This window comes from Numenius arquata, chromosome 5 (genome assembly GCF_964106895.1).
Source record: "Numenius arquata chromosome 5, bNumArq3.hap1.1, whole genome shotgun sequence".
Lineage (NCBI taxonomy): Eukaryota > Metazoa > Chordata > Aves > Charadriiformes > Scolopacidae > Numenius > Numenius arquata.
The window spans coordinates 36,651,412-36,666,926 of NC_133580.1; the positions used below are offsets into that span (position 1 = coordinate 36,651,412).

The window sequence follows — 15,515 nt, forward strand, 5'->3', positions numbered from 1 at the left end:
ACAACCCCAGGTATTTTTTCACTCAGTTTTGTTGCCTTGGGTCTCCTTAACCAGTCTGAGTTGGTGGTGGCAGTTTCTCTGACATGCTTTGGGTGTTGGGTGTCTTACTGATGGTCTTCTGGTGTCCTGTATTGCTTAGCGATTGAAGTGCTTGCTCTGCCTGTCCGTTTCGTACCTGTTCCCCGGTGCATGTGGTGAAAGGAGGTACCTGTTTGTGAGAAGGGAAGCAGTAACCTATTCTGTTATGGGGGTGCTCTGTCCCTCTCTGTAGGAGGAAGAGGAGGGCTCTGAGGAGGACAGCAACGTGAAGCCAGATTTCACAATTACCATGAAAACAGATTTCAACGTGCGTAGCTTCTTGGATCAACTAGAAGATGATGCCGACGGCTTTGTTTCCCCGGTGGATGATAAGATGCCATCTAGGAGCAATCAGGATATGGGGCTTTCCAATCTCCATGAAGCATCCATGTATGTTGAATTTGCAGGCAACTTCAAAAAGTTATTTCTTGCTGAGATAGCATTTTATTTGTCGTCAAAGTGTCTAGATTTAAAATTGTTTTCCATTTATATTCTGAGTCAGAAGTCTTTGCCTTTTTATTTTGAAATGCAATAGACCCTCATATGAAAGAGTTTGGGAAGAAACTGCTTTGTCCTGATACTGATATTTGACTTATGCATCCTTGGAATCTTGCAGGAGCAGCTCCATTGCTTGGCATACGTACAACCATACATTTGTAGATTTACTGTATGTTTCCTGTTATAATTGTGTACATATGTATAATCTTGTTTATATTTCAACCCAACAGCCCTGAACTGTTAGAGCAGCTCCAAGAAGTCAGGGAAGAGAAAAAGCGGATCAGAAAAAAATTGAGAGACTTCGAAGATAATTTTTTCCGACAAAATGGAAGGTAATAATTTCACAAGTGTCTCTCTGTCCTTCAGCTACTTTTAATCTGTTTGGCATCTACAAAGACCTCCAAATGTGGAAAGTTACTGGAACTCACTGTTACGTATTTCTTCATCATCGGTGTTTTATCCACATTCATTACAGTTGCCCATTAAAATTAATTACTCCCCTCCTTCCCCCCTTACCCTCCCATCCCCAAACTCTAGGAACTGCAGCCTCTTTGAAAACTTTCTCTTAGGACAAGCAGTGGGAAGCAAAAGTATAGATTGTGAAAATCCAGCTGCCTCTAGCACAACTGACAGGAATGGTCGAAGAGTTCCTCAGTGATAGAATAATTGGGGGTTTTCCTAATGATGTACGTTTAGATTTCTGTCCTATTCTTGCTTGTCTGTGAGGTGTTCAGACACTGGTTTAGCAAGTATGTGTAGCTGGGTTTATCGTTTTCAGAAAATGTCCCTCATTAATGAGCCGATAGAACGCTTTAGTACATTTATGCGCTGAAATTATTGTTAGTTTCTTGCCATCAGCCGTCATCCTTAGAAGTTCTTGTAAAAATCACTGGAAACTTGAGAGTTCCATGTAAGCTGAGAGAAATCTGTTCAGATATCTTCTTCCTTTTCACAAGTGTGCCTGTTCATGTAAGCGTGTGGGTGCCGAGCCAGGAGAAGCTGTATTTTATTTTGCCATGCTGGCAGGCTGACATTCAGGTGGTTCCTGAAAGAGAAAGGGCTCTTCAGGTTTTTTTTTCAACTGTTGTGTAGAGGCTGGCAATTTCAGAGAAGTGGGGCGTGCTTTCAAATAAGGTTTTGCATTTGGAACCATGGGATTGTGTTCAGGCTCAATATGCAAGCACCCCACGCTTTGTTGGAGCAGGGGGTTTGCCCCTCTTGGTTTTTCCCCCTCAAAGGGTAAATGTTTTGGGTTTGTTTCCTGATGGGGAGTGGAGGAGAGAAGCTGCTTTGTAGGTCTGGTTGAGGGACGGTGGGAGGCTGCTGAGGGAAGGTGTCCTGTTACAGAAATGCTCATGACCTGCTTTCTCTCCCACTAGGAATGTGCAGAAAGAAGACCGCACTCCTATGGCTGAAGAATACAACGAATACAAGCAGATTAAGGCCAAGCTGAGGCTGCTGGAGGTCCTGATCAGTAAAAGAGATATTAGCTCCAAGATCATGTAAAGGAGAAGATTGCTTTTGTCAGTAAACAAAGAAAAGAGAGCACCAAATGGACAAATGCATGAAGTGGATGCAGCGGGAGCCTGTCTGGGGAGAGCTGAGGAGCTCCCTGGGAACTGAAAGGCCATTCCTAGAGGCGGGAGGGGGAGGAAAGGTGTCTTTCTGTCACTCTCTACACTTGCTGTTGTCCACTCTTTCTCCAGGCCTGATGCCCAAAATGGAGTTTGGCAGCGTAGGAGATGTGACACTGCGCTCAGTGACTGCACTGAAGGGATCCTTCTGTTTTGATTTGCTTACATATCCTGTAATATTTAGAATATCAAAACCAGCCATACAATTCTGTTTTCCCGGGATATCATAGCATGAGGCAAAGTAGGATGAATAGCGATTAAATCATCGAATAGCTTCTACTTTAGTTTAACAGGCAAGTCCCCTGACTGATCTCATGTGAAGGCACAGGTCAGATAGTGCCGAGACTGTTCTCTTACAGCTGCAGTAAAGATTTGCTCAGACTTTTGACCTTGACTGTTTGGAGTCAGGTCATCTTCTGTTGCTCTAGATAAATGCTGTAAGAATCTCTCGGTCATCACCCAGAGCTGGTTTGAGTTACAGTTTTGCCCAGGCTTGAGTTGGGTTTTCTGCCCGCTTTTTTTGATGGCCAACTCAATCGAAGTAGAAGAAATTACCTACATCTGTTTGGGATAGCAAAGAAAATGGGCCGTGCAGCAGAGTTCTCACCGGCGTGTTGCGCTTGGAAGGCGATACTGTAACATTATGACCACGTTTGGGCAACTGGGAGGAAAAGAGGTTTTAAAAGCTTTAAGTCAAAATCCCTTGGGGTTTTGGTAGCTAATCAGTTAAATGTCTGGTGTCAATAAATCTGGAAGATATCTGGAAGACCCACCCCATTAGTGCGTGTGCTTCATCCGATACAAACGTTAAGAGTCCAAGCTGAACAGTCCACGTGGGTGTCGTACGTACTCGCTAGCCTAAATTTTGTTCTTTTATGTACACCGTCAGTCAGACTACTTGGGCTGCAGCAACGACACTGTGATGGTGGCATCAGAGGACGGTCTTTTCTTCCCGGTGTGCATAAGCGGTATACCAGCGCAGAGGACACTGCAGGGAACTGAAAGCCTAGAGCCGTGCTCTGCCTGTGTGCAGGGCCTGCGTCTCAGGAGCTTTGACACTTCAGCGCTTTCAAATTCACTTACGACTTTCAGAAAAGAAAGTCCTGGGACACCTGATTCAGCTGCTGGTGTCAGACAGATGCTGCCGGAAGGAGTGAAGGGCAGCAAGTTCAGGAATGCATCGAGTAGCTGAGGGCTCACGGTTCTGCTGTCCCGGGCCACCTGGGACTCCTGCTCCAGAGGCCGGTGTGCACCAACTCGCTCTGCCCTGAGCCGGGGCTGATGTCCCAGACCCTGGTGTCCCAAGAAGAGCATTTCTGTAACGCTTTGTTTTGCGTTGATCCCCTGGGTAGCTAATGTGCAGAAGCCAAATGGCTGAGATCAAATGCAGTGCCAGCCGTTGTAGCCTCACGCAAGTCGCGCTGGAGGAGGCAGGAAGAGGACCCCCAGAACAACTTCTCCCCTTCTTTATATGGGCAAGTGGGCTCACAAATAGATATATTTGGGTTGTGGTACTTAGACTTACCCTTTTCCACTTGCTGTATGTGCTGTGTTAGTTCTTGCCAAAACTGATGCTGAGGGTGTTCTGGTGTCTTCAGGATCCCGTGAGCGCTGCAGAAGGCAACCTTCTCCCAGGGGGTTTGCACATGCCCGTTACTATCTGGATGGGTAAGGCAGTGACGTGCGTTAGTGAGAGCACTTAGGAGGGGGACTCCCAGGTGGTTGGTTTTTTTTAGTGATTGCAGAATTGCCCTTTCGATATAAAATCAGTGAAAACTGAATTTCATATTTCCAAAGAGTCCGGAGGACTTGTGTGCTGACCTGGGGCCTGGCTTTCCAGAGGTGCTGAGTTTCCATCACTTGAAAGATGTGGGACTGTGTCTCTGCAAAACTCATCCTTTGAAGTGTGTTAACTGGGCTGACAAATGGGCTCGAAAACTGCTTTTGAAGATGTTTGACTGGAAGGGAAGCCTGATCAGGGTAAACCCCTGTCTGAACACGGGGGCAGCCCAGGAAATCAGAGCTGTGCCTTTGTCCTTCAGCCTGCTCTTATGGGCTCCTCCTCTCAAGAGTCCGTAGTCAGCTCCTCCCTGGTTATTTTGGGGATTGCAGCTGAGCCAAACTGGCTGCCGTGTCACTCAACTAGTAGGAGTGTGGGATGAGAAAGGATGTTGGGTTACCAAAAAGTCCTTCGCGCTGGCTCAGTTTGGTCTTGTTCAGGCCCAGTTCAGCAAAGCAAAACCACGGGTGGTGAGCGTGTCCTCGGGCTGGTCTGTGTTTGGGATTTTGCTGAATTATGGTGGCCTGAAGCTTGGGTGCTTTGCTTAATTTGGCGCCTGGACATCTTTATATGGACAGAGAAGCAGTTTCTGCCCTTTCTTTGTAGTCATACATTTTTCCAATGGGCCGAGGCTTCCCAGGAGTACGTTTTCTCTGCTTATTTTTAAAAGCCTGTTTGCACTGTGTACTGATAAATTATCTGTTTTGCTGGGTTTTGCCCCTGACAAATCTTGATAAATGATATGTAGGGAACAGTCCATTTTATTTTTAAACTGATGAGATTGTAGCATTTTCTGATGCTTAGTTACCGCTGTTTACATGGTATATTGCTAGAATTTCAGATAGTTTATATGAAATGTAAGTACAATTATGCACTTTAGAGAGTTTATATTTTTGAACTTTGAAAGCTAAAAGTAACAAAACCTGTTAACTGAAATTGTACATTAAAAGAAAAAAAAATCACGCCTAGCTATCTCTCTTTTTAAACTGTTCTTTTCAAGTCTCTCCCCATGGCAAAAAAAAGAAACCCCATCATCCACCGAGTTGTGAAGGGAAGGGCTAGGAAAGACCGTCATAGAGAAGAAGTGAATTTTAAAATTCCAGTCCTGGAAAGACACAGAGAAACGCTCAACGTTCTGTCCTGGGTCTGCAGATGCTGTGAGTCCCCTCTCCCGAGCCTGCACAGCAGGAGGGGCCCCAGACCCGAGCGCTAAAATGTTGTCTTTGTATCTCCCACAGATGATTTGACTTCCCACTAACCACAAGTAGCCACAAATGGCGTTTGCCCCCACACGCTCCTCCAAGTCAATCCAAGCAACGTCTGTGCGTTTTGTTTGATGATTTGTCTGTGCCAACATCGATGAGTATTGACTGGAGAACATTAAATACCAGGCTGTGGTTTTTAAAAGGTGTGAAGTACTGTACAAAAAATCTACTTTATGTGATATAAATAAGCTGTTTAGTATAAGACAACCTGTCTCCGTGTCACTAGAACAAGCTGTCTGCTGTAGGATGGCAGCACGGTCTGTGGGGCTTCCCGGCCGCTGGGGCTGTTTCAGACACGCGTGACTGTGTGTTACCACGCTGTGGTGTAATAAATCATTGTAGTTTGTTTAAATGATGACGATGAACGGGTTGTGAACAAAGTAAGATTGCCGGAGTTAAAGACAGAGGAAAAACTTGTCATTCTTACAAGTTGCATTTGGTTTTATTCTGTTTACTCCCGAGTAAACAGTCAAATAATGGATGTTGATGTTAAAGGCAGTGAAATTAAAGCATCTTATCGTTTAATCGTTCTGCTAAGACATCACTTGTTATTCCTGGTACGTGCAAGTTTTGGATGGTAAGTGCTGCAGCCTGAGGTGCTTCCTGTGACCTCTTTGGAGATGTTTGTAAATCGGTGATTCACTGGTGCTTGAAACAGCTGCCGAGGCGAGAGCCAGGCTGGAGCCTGTGACTGTCCCTGCGGTGCTCAGAGGCCAAGCTCATCCTGGTTGTGGGGCCGTGCCAGCTGTTAGCCCTGTGCTGGCCGGTTGGCAGGGCTGTCCTGGGGCTGCACTGCTGCCCGTGCCACTGGTGGCCCTTGCTGGCTGGTGGCAACCACACAGAAGCAGAGCTACCAGAGGCTGGGCACCCTGGTGTGGGTTTTGTCATGCGTGAGACCAGCTGGGGCTTGGTGTACGTACGCAGCATGGAGTTGCGCTTCAGCTTCTTCTTCAGCTTACTTCAGCATCACTATTTCTGTTTCCCATCTCTTGGGGAAGGGATCTAGGACTTCTGGCTGCTGGGGAGGGAATTTGGAGCCAGGCTCGTTACTCTAAGTCAAGGCCTAGGAGGGGACTTTGCTTGCTCATGTGCATATGGGGACGTTAACTTTGCATTTAAAAAACTACAACAAGTGATGCATTCACTGACCCTCCGGTGTGAGATAACTCGGTGGAAATGGTGGCTCAATTCCTTCCTGTCACTGGGAACTGCCGTATTCCTGAAGGGCCAAAAGACCCTTATCCCAGTGGGTGCACTTATAAAGTCCCTGTGGGTTGGCAGAGGACATCGCTTCCAGCAGTGTCCCCTGGATGTGTTACAAAAAGTGCTGTTGGCACCGGGAACATCAGCAGAATCAGAGGGAAACCTGGGCCGTGCGCCTGTTGCATCCCTCGTGGGCTGGGCTGATCTCGTGGTTGTGCCCTGGGAAGTGATGCTGTTGTTCATGTGCCCTTGGGAAAGAGTCCGGTGGTTCACGTGCATGGACCGTGTCGGAGCCTGGCCCTGTTGCTGCTGGAGGTAACGGCCATGTCCTCACTGACGGCAGCAAGAAGGTGGCCCGTGGGGCCTGGGAAGTGCTCGGTACCTGAACCAGCGCTTGAGGGGGCTCAGCTCTTCCAAACTCACTGCCGTGCTTTTTGTGATACTGGTCCGACTGCAAAAACTCACATGCCCGGAGAGAAATCTCTGTGTCTGCGTCATCTAAATACTTCTCTCACTCCTTGAAGCGCAGGTGCTTTTCTTACTCGCTGCCCCTGTGGTCCCTGCTTTGGAGCGGATGAGATATGTTAATGCTAAATGTGATGACATTCTGGTAAACAGGGTTGGGGGAAGCAGGGAGAGGTTCAGGGGCAGAAGAGATCCGTTTCCTGTCCTTCCCTGTTCCTCCTTTGCTTCCTGACACAAAGGCACACAGTCAGAATTAAACATCAAATTTATTGCATAATACTGTACTATGTACACACACATCGAAAATAAACATTTGATATAATTGTATATTTGTCTTCAATGCTGCATTAGAAAGAGGCTGAAGGGCTCTCGGTGTAGCCCACAGCTTGTCTTAAAAAAAACCCAGAAGCCTAAAACCTTTTGTTACGAGGTGCAAAGTTCAATACTGTATATTGAACATGGTGCATAAATACTATGTCCTAATAACAAGTCAATGTCAAAACCACCCTAGGCTTAAAATGAGATTTACATCAAGACCTGAAAAATGGGGGGGGGGGGGGGGGGGGAGAGAAGAAGAATCATTCGTACTTCATTTACTGGGGGGGAGGGGGTTGAATGGGGGGAAAGAGGATAGAGGCTCTCCAATCTTACAGGATAGAGTTAGGTAATGACTTTGCTACTCAAGTCCTAATGTGCATTTCCAGTCTAATTCACAGAGACTGTCCTTTAGGGTCCTCCAGCAAAACAGCTGCCGGTGGAAGGGCTCCTCTGAAACAGCAAAATAAAGCTACCCTAACTGAAAAAAATAAAACCAATCTCCAAACAGAGCCTTGTCACTCAAATGTGGATCTCACGCTTACTTCTTTTCCTGACCTGATGAGACTGGAGAGCTTGTACACAGCTCACAAACTCCTGTGGGCTCACACACGCACATTCACACACACACACACACACGACTCCTCTGGAGGAAGGTGGCAGCGGTAAAACCAGCCCCCTCACCTGGGATTGGAACAACAGGTCTGCTCGGATGGAAAAACAGGGCTCAGCAAAGCCCACCCATCTAACTTGTAGACTTGCCAACACAGAAACAACACGAGAGCGATGTAATTCGAGCAACCCCTTATTATAGGCAGGGTTTGTCCTTCCACAAGCCTGAACACACATGGCTCCAGAGGAGTCTGAGGCTTCTTTAAGAAAACATTGCTTGGAAACAAAATTTGAGACAAGTGCTGAAAAACAAGCCACACGCACCACATCCCACACCCCAAAACCATCATTTTCTCCATCAGACATCCTGGTGCAAAAAGACAGAGCATGTACCATCACTAATACACTGCCCTGGGGGTCACAAGTGGCGTCCCAGCCCAGTACCATCCGCCAAGGACCGAAGGGCAGAGCAGGTATTTCCATTGAAAGCAAGCAAGAACCAGCTTGCATTTAAAAAGGGAGGGGGAAAAAAGGGTGGGGGGAAATCACAGCTTTTCAAAAAGGAGACCACTGCTTCATCCTCAACTTCCACCATAGCCTAAAATGCAAGGAACATGAAAATATTTAAACTGGATTAAAAGGAGAGGTAAGTCTGTGTGTGTGTGTATAGGGGCGATAAAAGCAAACTACAAGGAATTGCTGGGAAGGCAGTGATGTCGAGTTGGAAGGGAAACAACAAAAATGTCCACTGAACTGATTTTGTTCAGCAGATGAGAAAATTCAAAGCAATAGCCTCTCCCTGCTGAAGCCCCACAAAACGCTGGCAGCATCAGGCTGAGACTGCATCATCTCAATCTATTATTATTACTAATAATTATATTTTCCCCCAAAATGTTCTGATCCATTCCCTTACAAAAATAAAGCCAAGCCCATCGTTTTCTTCCTCCGTACCCACGTGTCTGTGCCTCTCCCACACCGGTCAAGCTAAGCTGAAGCCCTCGTAGTGGTCAATGGCTTGCATCAGCCGGGCGCTGAGGATCTCCTTGCTGCTGTACTTGGGCAGGTCCAGCAGATTGTAGCAGGTGTGTGCCACGGGCAGGTACTGCTCCCCGCTGGCGGTGGACTGGATGACAATGCGCAGGCTGGACATGCCGTAGATGGGAATGCGGTCGCTGCCCGTCAGAAACACTAGGAGAAGCAGAGGGAAGGTTGGACAGTCAGAGCGGGCAACCTCGCTGAGGGTTGAACCTAAAGGCAAACTCCATCCCCACCCACACCACGGGACCCTGACCGAACTGCATGCAGGGCATGGCTGGCCTCACAGGGGAGGTGTAGGAGAGCAGAGGCAAGAAGCAAGGCCACTGCTGGGTGTGCAGATGAGTCTTTCCCTTAAAAGCTCCCTCTTATGCCCAGGCAGAGGGAAAGGACAAAGACAGGGGGTTGCACTCCCGGGGAGAGGCAGTGGTGGCCCAGAAACGCTCCCAGCTGCCACCCTCCCAGGCACAGCACCTCAGTGCTGGGACCAGGGTTGGCTCCTCCTTGCAGCTCCCCATCATACTCATGCTCCCCCCACCCCGACTGTGACCCTTGTGCACTGTCTCTGTCACAGCGGTTCAGGGTGGGGGGACGCCTGGGATCCTCTCTACACAGCTGCTAACTTCAGCCTGCAAGTTTCGGCTGAACCATTTTTCCAACTCAAAGATGCGGGACAACTAGTCAACTACTCGTTTCTTTGGGGAAAAAACACTCACATAAGAACACCAGCCTTTACCTTTCCAGCAGTCACAGAATCTCAGAGCGGCTGAGGTTGAAGGGATTTCTGGAGGTCCTCTGGGCAAACCCCCTGCTCAAGCAGAGCCACCTAGAGCATGCTGCCCAGGACCGTGTCCAGCTTTTGAGTATCTGTCTCCAAGGATGAAGATTCCACAACCTCTCTCGGCAAGTGTGCCAGTGCTCAGTCACCCTCACAGGAAAAAAGTATTTCCTGATGTTCAGAAGGAACCTGCTGTTGTTTCAGTTTGTGTCTCTGGTCCTGTCAATGGGCACCACCGAAAAGAGCCTGGTTCTGTCCTCTTTGCACCCACCCTTCAAGTACTTATACACATTGATGAAGTCCCTTGAGGCTTCTCTTCTCCAGGGTGAACAGTCCCAGCTCTTGCAGCCTTTCCTCATAGGAGAGATTCTCCAGTCCCCCAGACATCTTAGCAGCCCTTCACTGGACTCTATCCAGTATGTCTATGTCTCTCATACACTGGGGAGTTCAGAACTGGTCCCAGCACTTGAGGTGTGGTCTCACCATTGCTGAGTAGAGGGGAAAGATGCTGGCAACACTCCTCTAACAGAGACACCATTCACCTTCTTTGCAGCAGGGGCACATTGTTGGCTCATGATCAACTTGGTGTCCACCAGGACTCCCAAGGGAGCAAAAGTTACTGGCTGTAACAACAAACTGAAAACCACCTTCCCTTAAAACCATGTATTTCTCCTCCTCTCCTGTCCCAAATAAAGTGACCCACACACAGCAGCTCAGATCTGCAGGTGGCTGGGACACTTGAAGCAACACACACACATGCACTTCCCAAGGCCACTGTTGCAGGGGATTTCCTCTCCTTCCCAGCACACCACCCACCATATTAGCACAAGGAGACCACCATCAGAGGGGAGGTATCTGTCACATCAGTCACACCACTATGTGGTCTCATTTTCCTGCCACATCATAGACTCGTTTCTCCACTCAGCTGTCACCCTACAATTGCCCCGTTGCACCTAAAGAGAGTGCTGCAACGCCTGGAAGCTCAGCCTGCAGATGAAGGAACTAGATTAAGTATGAGTGCTGGGGACTGCTATGAATTCACCTCCTGGCAACGTGAACAGGTGGATGCTGCACTCTCTTATTAGAGACTGCATTGGATCTTGCACTGCAGAAATCACCCCAAGATTTTGAGGGTAAAAATGAACACAAAAGAGAAAAGGAAAAAACAAAAAACAAGAGAGGGAGAAAACAGATTATCTGACTAGTAGATAACTCCGGAGACAGATAGCCATTCATGCTGGATCATCTTCTAGCAGTTAACAGTTAACACAATGTGCCATAACCCTGGGGCTCTGCAGATACTCCCACCCGAGCCTTCCGATTTCAGGAAACAGTCTGCACCACTGCAAGATACTTACAGAGAAATTTCTTCTTCTTTTCCAAGGGAAAAGCATGAAAGGTTTCCCAAAACATTCTCACAGTTGGGTGTGTTGCAGTGTAGTCTCCCTTATAGACAGCACTCTATTAAAAAACAAAAAGTCACATCATTTCATCCAGCACTAGAAAGTAAAGACTAAGCAGAACCCAGACCTGATCTCTTCTGGTATCTGACATCAGATCGACGTCTGACAGTTATGAAATGCAGCACAGGATGGGTCATGGGCAATAGCATGGCTCAAAGACCCAGTAAAAGGGTTGTCCTAGCAGTATGTGGAAGGCAGGCACTAGGCTTCTAGCTACTCAGCTAATTACATGTGTCTTGAGGAATCCTGAAGCACCTGTTCACAGGCTGGGCTCATGAACAGGATCATGTGTTCTGCACTGCAAGCCCACTTTTACTGCTGCGGCTGAGAGAGAGCAAGTAACTTGCTGATCTATGCATTTTGACAGGATACAACTCTTACTTTGTGTCCAGACTCCCCTTTGAACCCTTGGCTGTGTACTTGTGCTTGTGTAGTGGAGTCAGTTTTACTGTAGGTGAAGACCCTGACTTTGTTTCTTCCCTTCAGTCTTAGGTTTCATCCCTAAAAACATCAGATAGAAGTCCTTCTCCCCTGTCCTTTCACACCTTGAATTTCCTCCCTGAGCTTTATCAGTAGCACAGCCCAATAAGAAACTTTCCATGTGAATGATAGCAAAGTGTACAAGAAGCATAAAAAAAAGACATCTGTGGCTCATCGCACCTCACGTGCCAGGCTAGTGCCCACCTCATGGAACTGCGCAATCCTGGTACTTGCAAAAAAGAAGAAAAATACAACAAGAGGGAAGCTTTACCTCCTCCAATTCCTCCCAGTTGTAGTTATTGTTTCCAACTATCATGGCCCTGAGCTCTGTGGGCTGGAAGAGTTCCAGGACTTTCCCACCACACACTTTCAGGAAGCCAGTGGAAAAAGCCGTGTACCACTCATGGATGGAGAGGTTGAAGATGTAATTTACGTAGGCTTCAACAAATTCTTCCCTAGTGCATTGAGAGAGAGCAGGCAAAGGAAAGCACTTTTAATGATATGCCTGAGCAGCAGCACTACTAAGTTTCCCTGTTTCTGCCTGTAATGTGTCTTGCAAACTTTGCAACAGGTTCAACCCACTGCCCTCCTCTCACTGAGCTGAGTCACTGCAACATGAACAAAGAATGAGGCAGCAAGTACCACCATGTGTCTGTTTATTCCCCGTCAGTGGCAGCATGGGAGGTTCCCCCGCAGCCCAGGCTATATACCACCACTAAACCCACCCAGAGGCCTTGCATCCAGTTGCCCACAGGGCCAGGTACGAGCCAGGGTGTCACCAATCGCTGGGGAGGTGTCAGGAATGGAGCCCTCTTCCCCGTGGAACCCATGCCCACACAGAAGTTGTGTTAAGCAAATCTCAGGATTCACTCACCAGAGCAACATGTCCACCCCCTGGCCCAGCTCCTGCAACTCTACATTTAGGAATTCTAGGAAATAACCTATGGCTCTTCTCAATTTGCAGGTGTCCAGGGTTACTCGGCACAGGGCTCTGTGCCCACCTGCAATGACCTGGGACTGCCGGGTTGTTGTGAGCAAGTGCTCTGCCGGGAGGAGTGAACCAAATCAAACAGATAGTGCCCAGAAGACCACCGCTCCCAAACCCAAGAGCCTCATGTGGCCCTAGTTATGTACAATTTGAATTTTCCAGAGGCAGCTGCTGCTGACTTGGTCCCCAACGAGTTTTGCCAGTGGTTCAGCACTTTCAAAGCCAAAGCTGTAACTTACAGGCAGATTGAGGAAATCTTGCTCTGAAAAGTCTTGATCTGAAACTTCATGGCCAATTCCCTCCCTCCTGGCCCCAAAGAGAAAGCAACCGAAAGAAATCAAGAAATGCCCCTTATTACGGAGCAAGAAAATAGTCTTAGGAAACCTCCTCTTCAGCTTTCACACTCTGGTTAAAAAATACAGGACTTGTGCATTTGGAGTATGTGACAAAGAGAATGATTCCTCTCAGAATGACAACCCTTTTTTGCCATTTTGCTTCCAGGGTTCCCAAGTACAGCATTGAAATAAAAACATCATTCTGTAGTCATTGGCAAGAAACTTGCGGCAGGCCCTGGCCAAACCCTGTCTCTGGATTTTGTTAGGAGGTTAAGCATCTTTATTCTACTCTCTTTCCTATTCTCAAAGCACCATCATCTGAGTGCAACACTAGGATTTTGTGCAATGACTTAAAATATTTCCCCTATATTATCACATATTTTTGCTTGTTTGTTTTTTTACACCTGACAATAACACACCAGGCAACGTGGCAAACAGGGACACGAAACTACTCTCTGTGGATGGAGCTGTCATTTTTGCCTGACATTCGAGCATAGCTCATACCTGCGCTCAGACGATAAGCAGATCAGGGAACACTGTGGAATCCCAATCTCTAGCTGAGGAGGTCGCAATTGAAATAAATATTTTGACCTTTCGGTGGAGGAATTCTCAACATATATGCTATGTAAAAGCAGTGAGGGACGGGTGAGAAACTAAAAAAGAAAAATACGGAAGCAGACTGGCAAATATGAAAACTTGGGATAAGAAATCACATAGCGAAGGGGCAGTTACTTTCCAGCGCATTTGTTTTATTGTCATTTTCCTGATGGTCACCTGAGCATTAGGGAAATCCAAGCTGATTAAGCACTTAACTATTGCTTAATACCTCTCTGGCTGTTACGGTCATGAACCGTTTATCAAGAACATTTTATATTGTGACACCCAATATGAACTCCAAAGGAGAAAGGGAAAAGGCAGGCATTTCCTGCCTGGCATTTTTCAGTCCTGCGCATTCTCCAGTCGCCAGTGAACTTTCCTCAAGCAGGAAGGGCAATGCCCAACGACATACACACAGCAAACTATTCAGGCCAAGAGAGCAGCAAATTAGTCTCTGGCCTCTAAATGTAGGGGTGGAGGAAGTCATTAAGCACTGTAAGGTGGATGAATTGACAGCTATGTCTAGACTTGGATTTAGAGGTTAGCTTGAGTTCAAAACTCTGGTCAAGGCGAAGCAATTGCGTTCTGGAATGTGCTAAGCCAGTGGAGCTACACACTAGTCTTTCTCCTTCACAATTTTCTTCTCTTGTTGCCTATCCTGACTTAATAAACAGTTGCAGGAGCTAACGTGGGTGCTCTTTCCAAATATTTGCTCATCTGATATCTTTGTTCCTCCCCTTAGGCACACAGTAGAAAAATGGCAATTTTTCTTTTAAGTGTACATGCCCAGCCTAAAAACCAAAAGGGTACTATCACTGGCATTTTCATCTTTATTTCACTGTCACAAGCGTAGATTAAACTCTCCTCTATTTACCTGAGGCCCATCTTCTTTTTGCAGGGAGACAGTCTTACACTGCTCCATCTCCACGTGGGTTTTGCACAGAGGCAGCTATTTAGCTGTAAACCTGCACCCTTTTGGGCAGTAGTAAAGTAGGTAAGAAGGTAACAAAGACAAAACTTTTGTTACAGCAATGGCTTTAGACACAATCAGAACCCTTTTAAATAATCAGATTAATAGGAAATGACTTCATCTCCAGGCTTGCCAGCAAGGTCTTCAGCAATCCTAGGCCAATTCTCTAACCATGCTGCTGACTAGTCACTGGATCACACTGTTTTTCAAGCAGAGAAAGAATTTGAATGCTGCTTCAAGGAATAAAAGCATTTCTAGAAATCCAATTACAGGATTATGAGAAGAAAATAGTTTAGCAGCTGGAAAGAAAAAAGGAGGGGAAATGGTAGCCGTGCTGGTAATAACTCTCAGGTGTTTGGTCAAATGGAAAGGATTTATGTACAGTAGGGCCTTATGGCTGTAATCAGGGATGGTGGTCCCTATCAGGCATATCCAGGGGAAAGTGTCTCCAGCTCCATAATTAACAGCATAAACAAGTTTGCCAGGCTCAGTTTTGTTGGTCACATACAGTTCCTCTCAGGGAGATCAATCTTTACGGGCCAAAATAATTTGCAATCTCTAGTTAACATGAGAAAACTGCCAAGGATCTAAATGAAGGCCTTTTACAGGGAAGACGTCCATCCAAAAGCGTGTAGACATTGGTGGAAAGATGATGAAAACTTGCTTTTTATTCAAGTGTCACTAGCATTCAGCAACGTCTGAACAACTGGTCTTAGAAACTATTCACAGTGACTTCTAATTCTTTCCCACATTTCACCTCAGCCAAATTTTCTGTGGCATTGCACCTGACTTCACCACAAGTGTGAGTCCATGCCCACATACGCCCCACTTACCTATTGTCCTTCTGCACCAGAATTTTATCTCCATCTTCAATCAGGTTCTTCTGCTCTGTCACACCATAGCTTTCCCTGCAGATCTATACAAAACCAGAAAACTAATTCTACCAGAAGTACTTTTCAGGCCACATGCCTGCAGAAAGATACAGAGTTCTCTTTCACAGTTGATGACTGGCATGTGAA

The 15,515-nt window shown here is 46.8% G+C and overlaps 2 protein-coding genes across 5 annotated transcripts in view; one reads left to right on the forward strand and one right to left on the reverse strand.

Moving 5' to 3' along the window:
* FAM13A (family with sequence similarity 13 member A) overlaps positions 1–2,983 on the forward strand; it is a 131,446-nt gene extending 128,463 nt beyond the window's left edge. The window contains exons 21-23 of one of the 2 annotated variants that reach the window (XM_074148339.1): positions 272–468; positions 807–908; positions 1,956–2,981. In XM_074148339.1, coding sequence (XP_074004440.1) covers positions 272–468; positions 807–908; positions 1,956–2,082 — 426 coding nt within the window. In that variant the 3' untranslated portion in view covers positions 2,083–2,981. Of the gene's footprint in view, positions 1–271; positions 469–806; positions 909–1,955 lie in introns of both variants that reach the window. The other variant, XM_074148341.1, reaches the window with a different exon arrangement.
* Positions 2,984–8,829: 5,846 nt separating this feature from the next.
* HERC3 (HECT and RLD domain containing E3 ubiquitin protein ligase 3) overlaps positions 8,830–15,515 on the reverse strand; it is a 52,012-nt gene continuing 45,326 nt past the window's right edge. For all 3 annotated transcript variants that reach the window (XM_074148296.1, XM_074148295.1, XM_074148294.1), the window contains 4 exons: positions 15,330–15,412; positions 11,878–12,061; positions 11,022–11,124; positions 8,830–9,038 (listed from right to left, as the gene is read on the reverse strand). In XM_074148296.1, the coding sequence (XP_074004397.1) occupies positions 8,830–9,038; positions 11,022–11,124; positions 11,878–12,061; positions 15,330–15,412 (579 nt within the window). The remainder of the gene's footprint in view (positions 9,039–11,021; positions 11,125–11,877; positions 12,062–15,329; positions 15,413–15,515) is intronic.